Consider the following 18,136-nt stretch of genomic DNA (forward strand, 5'->3'; position numbering starts at 1 on the left):
CACTGACTGAAACCTTTTTTTTTAATGCTATATAATCATGATCATCAGTTGTGATTTTTGCCAACAATTGATTTCTGTGAATGTCAGATTTGAGACTTGGTTTCGTGCAGTAAGCTCACAGATGACATCGAAGGTTATATTCACAGAGCATGGCAGTGACTGAAAACTTGAAGAAACGTAACAATGGGCGACATTAAAATGGTTGTCAATGCCTTGGGTTGTACTGTCACTGGATATCTTCCCTATGCATTACTTCTCCCCAAGAGGTGTCAGGCATGTCTTGGTTTTAGCTATGGAAGTGGTATTTTCATCGGTATCATTCAGCACATCTTGCCAGAGTGCTGCGTTTTAAACATTGTGTCAATGATTAGGTGACAACTTTTCTATTAAACTGCATTTTATTTTTTTCAGATTTAAAACACTTAACCATTTTGGATACAGGGTGTTACTAAAAAAAGATAGATCTCTCACATTTCTGGCTAGACAACTGAATAGTATTGCCTCTGAAGTGAACGTACTATACATAATGGCTCAGGTAGTGGAGAGATTCAGAGTTGTCCCCCACCCATATGGCTCAGGAGGTGGGGGTTGGGGGCAGGAGAAGGGGGACTGGGGGTGCCTGGAGATGAAAGGTCATTGTCAGAGGACGGGTATGCTGCTCCTGGGTTTCTGTTGGAGCCAATAAGTGGTCCACAAGCTTCCTGTTCCCTGAGAGGAGAGAGAGCACATTTCAGTTCTCTGGTCATGCCAAAAGAGGGCAGTGGTGGTCCACAGCAAAATTAAATGTAATACTGTCATAAAGCAAAAACAGAGGATTGACTGCCAGACAAACAAGAAATTAAAGGAGGGATGAATATTTTCTCGTGAAACGTATTCGAGGGAGAGCAGAGAAGGTGAAGACTCACCCGGTAGTACCGTGAGCTGCTCGGTCCCGTTGCCGTCTGTTCTTGAACCAGTTGCTCACCTGGGTGGTGGTGAGACCGGTGGCGGCTGCAAGCGCTCGTTTCTCACGTGGTGAAGGGTACGGTTTATGGTAATACCACTCGCGCAGCACACTCCGGGATTTCTCCTATAAAGAGGAACATTCACTTCAGATTGAAACAAGTAGGATAATGATTTAAAGTTCATGGTAGCCGTAAGAGGCCTCTACTCATTTCCTTTCCTTCATCTGCACCGTTCAGTACATTTGAAGCAGACAGAGTAAGACACTTTAGACTTGAGTTCCAGGGAGAAAAGTCCTTTTGTCTTGACATACACCATCTTGACTCCACAAGAGCCTTCCTCCCCTCATCTTTTTTGTCTAGTCTAAACTCGGATGCAACACATAATGTTATAGATGTCTTGGTCCATAATTAAGCTCTATCTATAACATATATTATGTGACATTTTGGCAACATGTCCCTAGGGACTTAGGGGCTCTTGGTCCATAATTAAGCTAAGTCCCTAGGGACATTTTGTAGCAAAAATGTTCTGAAGCAGTAAAATATTAAATATTATTTATATTAACTCAAACGTAGCAGATTTAATTCACTGTACCTTGAAGCAGTAGCTGGTCTCCTCTCCATCCCAGATGGTTCTTGGCAGGGGAAACTTACGGCGTACGCGGTACTTCCCCACAGCCCCAAGGGGGCGCCCTCTCTGGCACTCGGCCTCCAGGTAGTGTGCCCTCAGCCAGAGCTGCTGCAGCAGGGGGTGGCTGCGATTGGAGAAGGGGAAGCCCTCCAGCAGGGCGTAGAGGTCCGAGAAGCGCCCCAGATGGAAGGCCACGGCAGCCCGTGCCTTCAGGACGCTCTCCAGACCCCCCAGGCAAGAGGAGGTAGAGGGGGGAAGAGTGCGGAGGAAGCCAGTTAAGCTCTCCATACGTCCGCTCTGCAGAAGGACCTCGCACACACACGCCACACTTGTTCTGCCGAGAAGACCATTGCCACGGAGATGGAGCCCACGCACGACGAGAGGTCAAAAGGTTAGTTGGCCTACCTCTGTGACCTTTCACAACTCTCTGAAGGGAAATGTTTTAGCGATAGCTTGAGAGCCTTTAGAGAATGTTAGCTGCTGTCTAGCTGCTGTCGGGTGAATAAGTCTGTATGAATGTATATATATATCTCCTTATTCATACCCTGTCTCCGCCCTGGCAATGTTGAACTCAAGTAACCTGAGAGCATGGGGGTTACAAAAACAGACACACCTGATTGGGTACACAACAGAGAACGCATTCATCCAGAGAGAAAGCAGGATTGTGTTGTTCAAACAAGCGTATTTAAATCTAATTTACTAACCAAATTGCAAAAGCGCTTCTAACGTGGTTTGGTAGTGTAGGCACTCAATAGTTTGTTCCCCAATGACCCATAAATCTCACATGGGAGATTTAAAGAGAAGCATTCACAAAAATCACCCCAAAAACAAATAAATGTTTTCTTTAGATAGTTTATTAGAATATCACAAAACTGCATATAAAAAATTAAATACCTTTCAAGTACAAAACCAACCTCAAATGTTTTTTGTTTTTTTTAATCTAATAATCCCTTTACTCACTTAAAAAGTACATTTAAAAAAAAAAATAATACATCTTTGGATAACTCAGCTGGAGGTTGTGTGTGTTACAAATTCCTGCACCTGACACTAACAGCCATTGGAGCACCACACACTAAAAAAAACACTACATGTAGACAAGTGGTGGGATACACAAACAAAAACACACATGAACACACGTTCCCTTTAGCCTCCAACTCATGCACTGTATCGTATGGAAAAAATGCCTTAGAACCAACAAAACATTTCCAAACACCGATAAAAAATTTAAAAAACTCAACATTCCTTTGATGGGTATTCACATCCTATTCAGATTGTAAAAGTGTATAATATCATTTGAGAAGTGGTGATTATCATTAGCTACACATTCTGAGACTGTACAACCAGCCATCCCCTGGGAAGGTCCATTGATGCTTTTTCCTTTGTCCATGTCTTCTACAAGGACTGCTCGTTTTGTTCCTCTCCATTCAAAGTTACTACTAGAAAATGATTGATACATGCTTTAAATACATGCTTTAAATACACACAGAAAATAAACAAAAACACACAAATATAAGAAAAACAACAGCTGGGAGTGACACTGAAGAATAGCGTTGTTTTACTGTTGGCCAGAGAACTGCCATCTGTGCTTTGGTTATGGAGAGATGGCGAGTACTGTACGTTTATGGCGAGAACAACTGCACCGAGTCTCGCTGGATACCATTCCACTCTAGGAGACCTGTCACCTGCTCTCAGCGCTTCATGACTCACTGTTGCTGATATCAGGATAGACAGAGGCTGTTTGAAACTCAACCTAACCAGCTAAATCGACCTATCCCGTCCCTTCAGATCAGTGAGTGCAATTCGTCAAGAACAGAGAAAAGGCAGCAGGTTTTACAGAATAGAATCTGGCCATCACCTTAGGCGTAAACATGACAAGGACGAAATGTGCAAAACGTACAACGAGGAGGGAGTTCTCAATGGTGATTATGTCATGGTAGGCGTTAGTGATGCTAAAAGAGCAACGGCCGTACAAACCAAGGGCGGCCACGTTACGTTTCTCTGGAGTTCGAGGAATACGGGTTATTACAAAACTCATATTAGACATCCACGTGGGAAGTTGCTTGTCTCAATGGTGCTTCATTTTGTGAAGCGTAGAACACATTCTTCACTTTGAAGATCCAAAGGCAGTAAAACCCACACTGGCCCACCAACCTCAGCAACTAGATAATAAGGCACTTATTAGGTCGAGCTCGAACCCATAAAAGTAAGATCAAATAAAAATTAAAAATTCAGACAATTTGTAGTAGTGTACGATTGTGGCGCAAATATCGCACCATGTGGTCAAGCAGAGTGTGTAGTGTACATGCGCGTTAGACAGTGTATGAAACCTGTCTTCACTAAAGCTTGGTCTATCCTAATTAGACTGGCTTACATATGTAATACATGTCACATGGTCATATTTACAGAGGACCATGCATTGATTGCAGAGAGTCAAAAAAAAAATCCCAGGTGACTCCATTCCCTCCTACAGACCTCAGACGTGACAGAGCTTAGCATTGCATGCCAACCTGTAGTTAAATGAGGAGCCTGTGCCCTTTGACGTGGTGACACTGCTGACAGAGGAGTACACAGTCCATCTCGATGCTAGAGTGTTCGGGGGATTCTGGTGTCACGGTCAGCCCACTTTCTGTTTGCGTTCACTGAGGCTAAACTGTGCAATACTCAGCAGCACCAAAGTGAGCAGCCATTCAGAACCACACAGTCCAACTTCAACAGGACTTAATGCTTGGCTGCGTCTGCATTTGGCGGAGTTTAGAGACTTAAACAAGACAACCTGGCCGTGGTGTACCGCTCAACCCAACGCCAACTAACACCCAAGGCATTCATTCCCTTGTAGTACAAATAGTCTTGGATGAAACGGGGACGTCTGTGCATAAAAGCCGCAGAATGTCCTTAGAAATGAACTTGATGCCGAGTAAAAGGAACCGTGCCTTGCTTGGAGAGTTAAGACTTTTACTGCCCACGGTCGACTCAGCTCCTCCATTTTGTCTCGGACTGGATTTTGTGACACAGGAAGGGCTCTTGGCTTATGGGAGGCAGACGACAACAGTCTAAGAGTTCTAAAACTGTGGAAACCAAGCAGTGGACAGTTGTGTAACATAAATCAGGTAACAGGCTAGCCTATATGCAAGGCCATCCTCCAGGTCATTCCATGTTGCATACAATCAGCCTATCCCATGACGGTTTATCCAAAAGGATCATCGCCTAGGATTTTGTGACTCAAAGCACATTTCTCATACGGGTCAAAGCCAGTCCACTCTTCAATGAAACCTATCCAAGGGAGCACTGAGGTTGTTCCGTAACATGTAGTCTTGCTGACTGATTTTATGGTGATGTGGGTTGGGGGGAGGGGGGGGGACTGGGACTGGATTACAGCCCCAACTCGTCATCCACAGGGACTGATTGTAGCTGGGTGAGGATCTTGGGCTCTCCATCCATCTCCTCTGGGTCCCCCAATGGCGACACCCTGTCCACATCCTGTTCTGGAGAGGGGCTCCCCAGTAGCAGTGCCTCGCCTCCAGGTAGGCCCAGCAGAGCCGGATCCTCGGGAAGATCCCCCTTCCCACGGACGTCAAACATAGTCAGGCTGGCAGAGTTGGAGAGGGGGACAGGGCTCCAGGTGGTCTGGGAGAGCTGAGTGGTGGGGGTCACTCCGCTGCACATGGGGCTGAGCGAGAGCATGCTCTCTGGGGTGAGGGCATTGGGAGGGGTGTGGGTGGCAGAGAGGTCCAGGGTGTGTGGGGAGGTGGTGGAGAGGGGCTGGTTGGTGGGGACACCCGTCTCATGAGTGCAGTAGAGCGGAGAGGAGTTAATGAAGCAGAGGGGGGACGTCTGGAGGGTGTTGGAGGTTGAGACAGAGGTGGAGACTGGGATGAGGGTAGGTGTAGGGTGGATGACAGGGTTGAGTGTGAGTCCGGGGCCTACTCCGTTGGTGTGGTGGGTAGAAGCCTCAGGGACGGGTTTCATGGGCAGGCTGCCGAACTGGATGCCAGCCGGGATAGTTAGGATCAGCTTGCCGTTCTGGTAACTCAGGATGGGGCTTCCACCATAGAGGAGATTCCCTACAGGACAGAGGAGAGGTAGAAGTGGAGAGGAAGTAGTAGTGAAAAAATTTTTTGTTAGCAGTTCATCAACAACATTGAGATAGCTAAATTTGTCCTAAAAAGCAAATGACTTTGCCACACAGAGAAGATTGACTGCCGATAGCACAGTATGAGGCTTTCCTTATCTCGCTAGAACAAAAGACAACCCGTTGCGTACCGATCTGATTCTGACGAACCTGCCGTTTCAACACAACTTCCATCTGAGCCAATCAGAGTGCACGGAACCCCTGTGGGGGATCCGAAAAGGCAACTATGGGTAGCTGCAGTCCAATATGGCGACCGGAGTGTGGGTGAGTGGATGCGTCGATAGGAGTGGGTGTATGGAAAGCGAATCAGATAACTGGGCAGATTTGTTGCCACTCAAGACCATTTTGCATGGCTGATTGGGCTGCACGACGAGTCAATAAGCCGGCGATAGGGGCACCAGTGTTGTATGGGCTTGCCTGCCGACCTGAGACTGCTTGTGTCACCAGTGGTAGCTGACGTGGCCACCCCCCCCCCCCCCCCCCCTAAAAAATAAATTTTAAAAAGGTTCAATTGATACGCAACTGGACAGGGTTAAAGTTAGTGTTTCCATGTTTACAATGCTTGTTTACAGAACACAAGAGGCGACCACCTGCGCTAATTAGCCATTTAGCATGCTCCAAACACCCGTGTGTAAGTGTCACTCGGGAAGTGAAGCAGGAAATGTAGTTCCGTCGGATGGAGGCGCACACACAGCTGTACGGATTTGGACAAAATTGCTACAATAAGTAGATTTTTTTATTTGAAGGGTTCTTTCTCGCTGATGAAAGATAAGGGCCGTGTGTTTCGAAAAGCCGTACTGCAAGCGATGATTATTGACGTTTCTAAGTGTTAAAAACACAGCATTCTTCACGAGGTAGTTGTGGGCGAAGCTAATGACTGAAACTGTAGGGAGAAGTCAGAATGCTGCCTAGAGTTTGAGCTAGCAAGATAAATTATTAAATGTTATTCACTCTCCATTATCCCATATGGCCAGTGCCAGTTCCCTTGCTAGCTAATTTTAGCATCACCATTTGCCAGTTAGCAAAAGCCAAACAAAGCTTAAAGAAAAGCTACTGCCATCTTGTGGTTTGGAGTGTCCCAGTGATCTGATCAGCGGTTGATCTATATGATGTGAACAACAAAAAAGTTGACTGCCGACACTACCCATCGACAGTCGTCCCCGTGTGTCCGAGTCTTAAGTTACCTGGCGAGGCGGAGGGGAGCTGAATGACCCCAGAGTTGAGGAGCTGGACACTAGGAGCCATGCTGGTCGGGGGGCCTACAGTCTGGAGGGGTCCCAGTTGGTTTATCCTAAAGGGCCCCTGAGGCATCCCACCTCCAGTGGCCGAGGCTAGGATCTGGAAAGCCCCTCCAGATAGAGAAGGGGTGGCCGGGCCGACCTGAGGGAAGGAGAGTTGTCCCGCGGAGGAGACAGGCACCAGCTGGGGCAGGGAAACCAACTGAGCTGGGGTTGTCTCTTTGGACTGGGAGACAGGAACCACTTGGGTAGGGGAGGAGATGATCTGGGGATGGCCTAGTGGGGACTGGATCTGTGTCAGAGTGGGGATCGTAGCGGAGGTCTGGTCACCCAACTGTAGTGTGAGTCCCTGGGGGAGCTGTCCATTGGTGAGCTGGGACAGGGAGAGGATGGTGGATCCCGCTCCCAATGTAGAGGAACCAGTATGATGCTGGGGGAGGGATTGGGCGAGGTGGGGGGCAATGTTCAGAGTCTGGTGGCCCTGGAACTGGGAGAGGGTGCCCTGGGGGAGGGAGGAGGTGAGGGGGGGGACAGGAACTAACTGGGGACACTGGCCTCCAGGGTTGTGTTGGACCAGTTGGGATACAGGGACACCCTGGATGGAGGGCACCACCTGAGGCAGGGAGAATACTTGTGGGCTGGAGTAGCTGTAGGATGACACCACCTGGCAGATGGAGCTGGAGGGGGTGAGCTGAGAACCAGCTGTGGCAAACACAACATACTCCCCCTGCTGGTTGGGGAGGCTCACTACAGGGCTGGAGATGACCACGCCCGGGGATGACTTAGAGACCGGGAGGGTGTCGGAGAGGTGGCCATTTTGAGTCAGAACCAGGGAGGGGGGAGAATGTTGAGGGGGAAGACAAGGAGGAAGAGGGGGAAGGAGAGACTGTCTGGATGTCCTCGGCTTTGAGAACCATCCCCTCTGGGACATTGATGAAGTCCAGGGTGGGGATAGTCGAGGGGTTCGTCAGGCTAACATTGTCCATCTTACAGTCCTCTGTCAGGGGGAGGGAGATGACCGAGCTGGGCTGGGCCTCCATGGCTGTAACCCCCTGGCCCTCCAGACCCATATCCTGCACAACCGCACTGCTTTTGGATATGACTTGCGCTCCATTGAAGAGCAGAGGCGAGTTAGCCGATATGGGGCTCAGGGTAACCGTGTGACCATCGCTCAGGGTCAGCCCGTTGATGATGACGCCACCCCCTGCCCCGGAGATCAGGGAGCCCCTATTGAGGAGTAAGGGGTGGGAGGCGGCGAGGAACCCACCAGCCCCGTTGAGGAAGATCTGGCCCCCAGTGCTGCAGGGGGTACCAGAGAGGGAGATGATGGAGGCTGTGGAGCCCACAATGTCCTCTAGTTTGTCTGAGATGTCATCACCCTCATCGTCTGTGCTGTGGTTGCCATCGGACTCACTGAGAAAACACAGGGGAGGAGCAGAGGAGAACGATAAGGTGAGTGAACCGTGGGGGGAGTGAGACAATGAAAAGAGACAGCTTATGGAAGAGGGGGGAGTAGAGGGCAAGGATTGCCCGATGGAATGGGGGAAAAAAAGAGGGGAAAGGGGTCAGAATGTTACAATACACATAACGTATGGTAAATCAATAACCGTCAGTGACAATCTCTCCTTTGATCCTATGGTTGACACCGTATTGTGATGTGTATGTCCTGAAATATCCTGGTGCACTGAAGCAGTGTGGGTCACACAGAGAACAATGGACAACTGATATACTGTCCACAGCCCCCTAGATATAAGATAAAGACTGGACTGCATGGGGGATGATCGGCATTCTGTTTTTATTTCTCCACACGTGGGAATAAAGGACATCAACAACTGACACACGAAAACCCCAATTTCCTGTGTAGCTTTGGAAACTGCCAACTTCCCTGGCCAAAACTAGCATACTGTATGTAACCTATACACACAACAGTATAACAAATATATATAAACAAATAAAACATTTAAAAAAGTAATGGGTTTTTAAATGTGCACGCCAAACGGGGCACAGGAGAGCTGAAGACATTTACGGTTTGAAATATATTATTTTCTCCTTTTGTTCCCCAACACCTACACCATTTCCTCTCTCTTTCCTTGCTCTCCCAGCAGTGCAGGGCCTCGGGAGCGCGCAGAGGTCCACCGGGAGACTTTGCGGAGCAGAATTTCAGGAAACTTGAGCCACAATGGGCGCCCGGATCTCACATTTCACAACAAAGCAACATGCTCTTTCTCCCAGTCGTGCTCTCTACGACATGTGTGGCGTTATCACAGTCAGAGTTCATGCGTTCTGTCATTCATAAACATCGAATCAACGTTTATTTGTCACGTGCGCCGAATACAACAAGGTGTAGACCTTGCACTGAAATGTAGTTATTGCAGGGATTGATGGAATTTGATTTAAATATGTCGAACATGAACCACACAGTCGAGACCATGGTTCAGAAAAGTCTGCATCACAGAAAAAAATGTTTGGAGCACTAAAATAATATTGCAGTCGACAGATCATATGTGTCACAATGCTAGGCTACTTTCTAGCGCTCACTCTTACCTATCTGATCAGGAGAATTTCGGTGAACATTGTGTGTCAAATGAATCAATTGTCTTAGTGTGTGCCGTGTGCAGCAGTATATGCTATATGTACTCCCATAGTCTGGCTGCCTTGCTAAAAATAAACAACTCTGCAAATGACACTGTACATAAACAATTGTTAATTATAAAACGAACCATATTGACATAGATGTTTGACATGCAATCGTGTATGGAAGGTTTTAATGGGGTATTTGGTTACAAATGTAGAAAGGAATGCATAGCCTACCTTTTGCTGTTGGTACCAGACGGGGTTCGGTCTCTCTGCCGTCGATTCTTGAACCAATTGCTGACTTGCGTGAGGGAGAGTCCAGTCACATTGGCCAAGTTTTTCTTCTCGTCTGGAGTGGGGTACCTGTTGCTTTTGTAACACTCTTTCAGTGCATTGCGAGACTTCTCCTTGAAACAATATACCGTTTCCTCTCCATCCCAGATTGTTTTCGGCAGGGGAAACTTCTTCCGAAGCCGATACTTGTCCACGGCGCCCAGGCTACGACCTCGGGACCTCTCCGCCTCCTTGTAGCGCGCCTGCAAGTAGAGGTCCTGCAGGAACCCATGGTTGCTCGGGTGGAAGTCGTGGCTTTCCAATATTGCGTACAGCTCCTTGAATTCTTCCCGGTGGAAAGAGACCAGTGCCTGGGCCTTGAGCAACGTCTCGTTGCCACGTAGCAGCTCGGCCGAAGGAGGGATGGTTGATAGGAATCTCCACAGGCGATCCACATTGCCTGCCTGTAGAAGGGCTTCGCACAGACATGCTACTTGATCGGTCGAAAAGCTAAGCGCCGAGTTCTGAAAAGTTTTTAGCAATTGTTCCGAAACTTCATCCGGATCCGTCTCCTCTTTCACCGGAGCGGCCTCTTTGGTACGATTCTCCGTGCTATTCTCAGATTGTTCTGCAGACTCCAAAGACAAGGAAGCCATTTTTAGTTAAACTTTTTTTTTTTTTTTGAGTTCCTCCCCTGCGCGCTCTCTCTCGCCCATTCTCCGTTGACGAGTGTCTGCCACAGCAACACGCGTCACGCACGCCTCTAACCTCGTCAATCTCCGATTTTAAGATTCATTATAGCGATGCCTGTTCAATACCTTTTATTAGGCTACATGTTATTGTTCAATTCCAGATTGAATAACCACGTTATTTTATTGACAATTTTATGTTATTATCAGATTGTACTAAATAGTTCTACTGCCCCCCTCCTTTTTTTTCAGTATACACTTTTCAGCCTGTCTATGGAGGATCAGGATGTAGTAGGGCCCGGCTATATGGTATGTACGTATTCCAGATGAGATGTTGTACATTATAACGTCACGTGTAGATGTGTCCATGTGTTTACTGATCTCAAAGTCTGTTGATTTCACATGAACAGTTGTATTAAACAGGATCCGCTCTTTCCATCTGTGAGATAGAACTACGGGTGAACTATCCCATGCGTGCTGTGTGTTCTTTCCCTGCTGTCTGTTTACACTGCTGTCTGTTTAGATGGTTGATAGTTGTCTCTCCAGTTCTTCAGCTGGCATCGGAATGAGCACCTGGTGTGGTTTCTCTATCCAAATACTCTCAGTGCAACACACACACACACAGTGCCATGATGTGAATGTTGTTTTGGAATTAAAATGTGCACCCATCTCTCTGACAGTGGGGTTGGTACAAGAGCTGATTTGATTTGTTTGTGTAAATAGAGTGTGCAAATTTGTGACTTTATTTTGCCTTTCTAATAGAATAAACAAATCAAATTGTATTTGTGACATGCACTGAATACAACAGTGAAATGACCTTTCAGTGAAATTAACTTACTTACAAGCCCTTAACCAACAATGCAGTTTTAAGAAAAATAAGTGGTAAAAAATAGATGAGTAAAAAAATTTCAAAAAAGATTTAAAGAGCAGCAGTAAAATAACAGTAGCAAAGCTATATACAGGGGGTACCGGTATAGAGTCAATGTGCGGGGGCACCGGTTCATCCAGGTAATTGAGGTAATATGTACATGTAGGTAGAGTTAAAGTGATTATGCATAGATAATAACCAGAGAGTAGCAGTAGCATAAAATAGTGGGTGTTGGGTGGCGGGACACAATGCAGATTGTAGCCAATGTGCGGGGGCACTGGTTAGTCGGAGTAATTGAGGTAGTATGTACATTAATGTATAGTTAAAGTGACTATGCATATATGATAAACAGAGAGTAGCAGCAACGTAAAAGAGGGGTTGGGGGGGCACAGAATAAAAATAGTCCGGGTAGCCATTTGATTGTCTGTTCAGGAGTCTTGTGGCTTGGGGGTAAAAACTGTTGAGAAGCCTTTTGATCCTACACTTGGCGCTCTGGTACCGCTTGCCATGCGGTAGTAGATAGAACCGTCTATGACTGGGGTGGCTGGTGTCTTTGACAATTTTTAGTGCCTTCCTCTGACACCGCCTGGTGTAGAGGTCCTGGATGGCAGGCAGCTTAGCCCCAGTGATGTACTGGGCCATACGCACTACCCTCTGTAGTGCCTTGCGGTCGGAATCCGAGCAGTTGCCGTACCAGGCAGTGATGCAACCAAATCAAAATCAAATGTATTTATATAGCCCTTCGTACATCAGCTGATATCTCAAAGTGCTGTACAGAAACTCAGCCTAAAACCCCAAACAGCAAGCAATGCAAGTGTAGAAGCACGGTGGCTAGGAAAAACTCCCTAGAAAGGCCAAAACCTAGGAAGAAACCGAGAGAGGAACCAGGCTATGTGGGGTGGCCAGTCCTCTTCTGGCTGTGCCGGGTGGAGATTATAACAGAACATGGCCAACATGTTCAAATGTTCGTAAATGACCAGCATGGTCGAAATAATAATAAGGCAGAACAGTTGAAACTGGAGCAGCAGCACGGTCAGGTGGACTGGGGACAGCAAGGAGTCATCATGTCAGGTAGTCCTGGGGCACGGTCCTAGGGCTCAGGTCCTCCGAGAGAGAGAAAGAAAGAGAGAAGGGGAGAATTAGAGAACGCACACTTAGATTCACACAGGACACCGAATAGGACAGGAGAAGTACTCCAGATATAACAAACTGACCCTAGCCCCCCGACACATAAACTACTGCAGCATAAATACTGGAGGCCGAGACAGGAGGGGTCAGGAGACACTGTGGCCCCATCCGAGGACACCCTGGACAGGGCCAAACAGGAAGGATATAACCCCACCCACTTTGCCAAAGCACAGCCCCCACACCACTAGAGGGATATCTTCAACCACCAACTTACCATCCTGAGACAAGGCTGAGTATAGCCCACAAAGATCTCCGCCATCGCACAACCCAAGGGGGGGGGGCGCCAACCCAGACAGGATGACCACATCAGTGAATCAACCCACTCAGGTGACGCACCCCATCCAGGGACAGCATGAGAGAGCCCCAGTAAGCCAGTGACTCAGCCCCTGTAATAGGGTTAGAGGCAGAGAATCCCAGTGGAAAGAGGGGAACCGGCCAGGCAGAGACAGCAAGGGCGGTTCGTTGCTCCAGAGCCTTTCCGTTCACCTTCCCGCTCCTGGGCCAGACTACACTCAATCATATGACCCACTGAAGAGATGAGTCTTCAGTAAAGACCTCAAGGTTGAGACCGAGTTTGCGTCTCTGACATGGGTAGGCAGACCGTTCCATAAAAATGGAGCTCTATAGGAGAAAGCCCTGCCTCCAGCTGTTTGCTTAGAAATTCTAGGGACAATTAGGAGGCCTGCGTCTTGTGACCGTAGCGTACGTGTAGGTATGTACGGCAGGACCAAATCAGAGAGATAGGTAGGAGCAAGCCCATGTAATGCTTTGTAGGTTAGCAGTAAAACCTTGAAATCAGCCCTTGCTTTGACAGGAAACCAGTGTAGAGAGGCTAGCACTGGAGTAATATGATTAAATTTTTTGGTTCTAGTCAGGATTCTAGCAGCCATATTTAGCACTAACTGAAGTTTATTTAGTGCTTTATCCGGGTAGCCGGAAAGTAGAGCATTGCAGTAGTCTAACCTAGAAGTGACAAAAGCATGGATTAATTTTTCTGCATAATTTTTGGCCAGAAAGTTTCTGATTTTTGCAATGTTACGTAGATGGAAAAAAGCTGTCCTTGAAATGGTCTTGATATGTTCTTCAAAAGAGAGATCAGGGTCCAGAGTAACGCCGAGGTCCTTCACAGTTTTATTTGAGACGACTGTACAACCATTAAGATTAATTGTCAGATTCAACAGAATATCTCTTTGTTTCTTGACCTAGAACAAGCATCTCTGTTTTGTCCGAGTTTAAAAGTAGAAAGTTTGCAGCCATCCACTTCCTTATGTCTGAAACACATGCTTCTAGCAAGGGCAATTTTGGGGCTTCACCATGTTTCATTGAAATGTACAGCTGTGTGTCATCCGCATAGCAGTGAAAGTTAACATTATGTTTTCGAATAACATCCCCAGGAGGTAAAATATATAGTGAAAACAATAGTGGTCCTAAAACGGAACCTTGAGGAACACCAAAATTTACAGTTGATTTGTCAGAGGACAAACCATTCACAGAGACAAACTGATATCTTTCCGACAGATAAGATCTAAACCAGGCCAGAACTTGTCCATGTAGACCAATTTGGGTTTCCAATCTCTCCAAAAGAATGTGGTGATCGATGGTATCAAAAGCAGCACTAAGGTCTAGGAGCACGAGGACAGATGCAGAGCCATTAAAATGTCATTTACCACCTTCACAAGTGCCGTCTCAGTGCTATGATGGGGTCTAAAACCAGACTGAAGCATTTCGTATACATTGTTTGTCTTCAGGAAGGCAGTACGTTGCTGCACAACAATGCCTTATCTAAAATTTTTGAGAGGAATGGAAGATTCGATATAGGCTGATAGTTTTTCATATTTTCTGGGTCAAGGTTTGGCTTTTTCAAGAGAGGCTTTATTACTGCCACTTTTAGTGAGTTTGGTACACATCCGGTGGATAGAGAGCAGTTTATTATGTTCAACATAGGAGGGCCAAGCACAGGAAGCAGCTCTTTCAGTAGTTTAGTTGGAATAGGGTCCAGTATGCAGCTTGAAGGTTTAGAGGCCATGATTATTTTCATCATTGTGTCAAGAGATATAGTACTAAAACACTTGAGCGTCTCTCTTGATCCTAGGTCCTGGCAGAGTTGTGCAGACTCAGGACAACTGAGCTTTGAAGGAACACGCAGATTTAAAGAGGAGTCCGTAATTTGCTTTCTAATAATCATAATCTTTTCCTCAAAGAAGTTCATGAATTTATCACTGCTAAAGTAAAAGTCATCCTCTCTTGGGGAATGCTGCTTTTTAGTTAGCTTTGCGACAGTATCAAAAAGGAATGTCGGATTGTTCTTATTTTCCTCAATTAAGTTAGAAAATAGGATGATCAAGCAGCAGTAAGGGCTCTTCGGTACTGCAAGGTACTGTCTTTCCAAGCTAGTCGGAAGACTTCCAGTTTGGTGTGGCACCATTTCCGTTCCAATTTTCTGGAAGCTTGCTTCAGAGCTTGGGTATTTTCTGTGTACCGGGGAGCTAGTTTCTTATGAGAAATGTTTTTAGTTTTTAGGGGTGCAACTGCCTCTAGGGTATTGCGCAAGGTTAAATTGAGTTCCTCAGTTAGGTGGTTAACTGATTTTTGTCCTCTGGCGTCCTTGGGTAGACAGAGGGAATCTGGAAGGACATCAATGTTATGCAGGTGAGTGAGGACCCAAAAGCGGTTTAACAAAAACAGAGTCCTTTAATGTCAAAACACAGGGAAAACATAGATCCTCTTCAGATGTATAGAATGGCAAAATAGACAACCCGCAGAGAGGGCGACAAATAAATCATAAAGTCCTTCTGAAATTTACAGAAGAGTCCCCTTAGCAGCAGAGGAGAATAGCAGGGTTAGCGGCGACAGACTGCTGGTCTCTCTGGGTAGGCGCGGGTTGTAGAGGACAGAGGTACCTGATCACACGTAGCATCAGATGAACAGGCAGATTCCGACAGGACGAGACAAGGGTGAAGCAAACGAGACGATAGTTTGGTTCTGGCATGAGAAACTCAAACGAGAATCTGACAAAGACAGAAGCAGGAACAGAGAGAGAAATAGAGACCTAATCAGAGGGAAAAAGGGAACAGGTGGGAAAAGGGTGAACGAGGTAGTTAGAGAAGATGAGGAACAGCTGGGGGAAGGAAAGGAAGAGAAGGTAACCTAATACGACCAGCAGGGGGAGACGGAGTGAAGAGAAAGAACAGGAACAAGACATAATATGACAATACATGACAATCAAGGAATCTTTGTGTTGTCTGTGAATTTATAGCACAACTTTTGATGTTCCTTGGTTGGGGTCTGAACAGATTATTTGTTGCAATTGCAAACGTAATAAAATGGTGGTCCGATAGTCCAGGATTATGAGGAAAAACATTAAGATCCACAACATTTATTCCATGGGACAAAACTAGGTCCAGCGTATGACTGTGACAGTGAGTGGGTCCAGAGACATGTTGGACAAAACCCACTGAGTCGATGATGGCTCCGAAAGCCTTTTGGAGTGGGTCTGTGGACTTTTCCATGTGAATATTAAAGTCACCAAAGATTAGAATATTATCTGCTATGACTACAAGGTCCGATAGGAATTCAGGGAACTCAGTGAGAAACGCTGTATATGGCCCAGGAGGCCTGTAAACAGTAGCTATAAAAAGTGATTGAATAGGCTGCATAGATTTCATGACTAGAAGCTCAAAAGACGAAAACTTCTTTTTTTTTTTTGTAAATTTTGCGGGATGCACGGGGGATATGGTCACTAGTGTAGCCAGGAGGTGAGGCCTCATTTAACACAGTAAATTCATCAGGCTTAAGCCATGTTTCAGTCAGGCCAATCACATCAAGATTATGATCAGTGATTCGTTCATTGACTATAATTGCCTTTGAAGTAAGGGATCTAACATTAAGTAGCCCTATTTTGAGATGTGAGGTATCATGATCTCTTTCAATAATGACAGGAATGGAGGTGGTCTTTATCCTAGTGAGATTGCTAAGGCGAACACCGCCATGTTTAGTTTTGCCCAACCTAGGTCGAGGCACAGACACGGTCTCAATGGTGATAGCTGAGCTGACTACACTGACTGTGCTAGTGGCAGACTCCACTATTCTGGCAGGCTGGCTAACAGCCTGCTGCCTGGCCTGCACCCTATTTCATTGTGGAGCTAGAAGAGTTAGAGCCCTGTCTATGTTGGTAGATAAGATGAGAGCACCCCTCCAGCTAGGATGGAGTCCGTCACTCCTCAGCAGGTCAGGCTTGGTCCTGTTTGTGTGTGAGTCCCAGAAAGAGGGCCAATTATCTACAAATTCTATCTTTTGGGAGGGGCAGAAAACAGTTTTCAACCAGCGATTGAGTTGTGAGACTCTGCTGTAGAGCTCATCACTCCCCCTAACTGGGAGGTGGCCAGAGACAATTACTCGATGCCGACACATCTTTCTATCTGATTTACACGCAGAAGCTATGTTGCGCTTGGTGATCTCTGACTGTTTCATCCTAACATCGTTGGTGCCGACGTGGATAACAATATCTCTATAATCTCTACACTCGCCAGTTTTAGCTTTAGCCAGCACCATCTTCAGATTAGCCTTAACGTCGGTAGCCCTGCCCCCTGGTAAACAGTGTATGATCGCTGGATGATTCGTTTTAAGTCTAATACTGCGGGTAATGGAGTCGCCAATGACTAGAGTTTTCAATTTGTCAGAGCTAATGGTGGGAAGCTTCGGCGTCTCAGACCCCGTAACGGGAGGAGTAGAGACCAGAGAAGACTCGGCCTCTGACTCCGACCCGCTGCTTAATGGGGAAAACCGGTTGAAAGTTTCTGTCGGCTGAATGAGCGACACCGGTTGAGCGTTCCTACAGCATTTCCTTCCAGAAACCGTGAGAAAGTTATCTGGCTGCAGGGACTGTGCCAGGGGATTTATACTACTATCTGTACTTACTGGTGGCACAGACGCTGTTTCATCCTTTCCTACACTGAAATTACCCTTGCCTAACGATTGCGTCTGAAGCTGGGCTTGTAGCACAGCTATCCTCGCCGTAAGGCGGGTACAGCGACTGCAATTAGAAGGCATCATGTTAATGTTACTACTTAGCTTCGGCTGTTGGAGGTCCTGACGAATCGTGTCCAGATAAAGCGTCCGGAGTGAAAAGTTGAGGAAAAAAATATATATATATGAACGGTAATTAAAAAGTAAAAAACGTAAAATTGTCAGGTAGCAAAATAGGTTGGCAACAAAACACACAGCAACTCGAAAACAAGTCTGCAAGTTGTGACCGGAAATGACGTAGACCAGTCAGGATGCTCTCAATGTTGCAGCTGTAGAACCTTTTGAGGATCTGAGGACCCATGCCAAATCTTTTTAGTTTCCTGAGGGGGAATAGGCTTTGTCGTGCCCTCTTCACGACTGTCTTGGTGTGTTTGGACCATTCTAGTTTGTTGGTAATGTGGACACCAAGGAACTTGAAGCTCTCAACCTGCTCCACTACAGCCCCGTCGATGAGAATGGGGGCGTGCTCGGTCCTCCTTTTCCTGTAGTCCACAATCATCTCCTTAGTCTTGGTTATGTTGAAGGATAGGTTGTTATTCTGGCACCACCCGGCCAGGTCTCTGACCTCTCTATAGGCTGT

General features: G+C 46.6%; 1 protein-coding gene and 1 pseudogene across 1 annotated transcript; both read right to left on the bottom strand.

Moving 5' to 3' along the window:
* Nucleotides 1-385: 385 nt before the first annotated feature.
* On the bottom strand, nt 386-2,051 carry LOC115142129 (homeobox protein six1a-like; annotated as a pseudogene).
* A 355-nt stretch (nt 2,052-2,406) lies between these two features.
* LOC115141520 (homeobox protein SIX5-like) lies at nt 2,407-10,486 on the bottom strand. Its single transcript, XM_029680460.2, is given in 4 exon segments — nt 2,407-5,633; nt 6,886-7,733; nt 7,735-8,352; nt 9,751-10,486. Coding segments are annotated over 4 exon segments (2,850 nt in total). The 5' UTR covers nt 10,443-10,486; the 3' UTR covers nt 2,407-4,941.
* Nucleotides 10,487-18,136: the final 7,650 nt, after the last annotated feature.

This window comes from Oncorhynchus nerka, linkage group LG14 (assembly GCF_034236695.1).
Source record: "Oncorhynchus nerka isolate Pitt River linkage group LG14, Oner_Uvic_2.0, whole genome shotgun sequence".
Classification (NCBI taxonomy): domain Eukaryota; kingdom Metazoa; phylum Chordata; class Actinopteri; order Salmoniformes; family Salmonidae; genus Oncorhynchus; species Oncorhynchus nerka.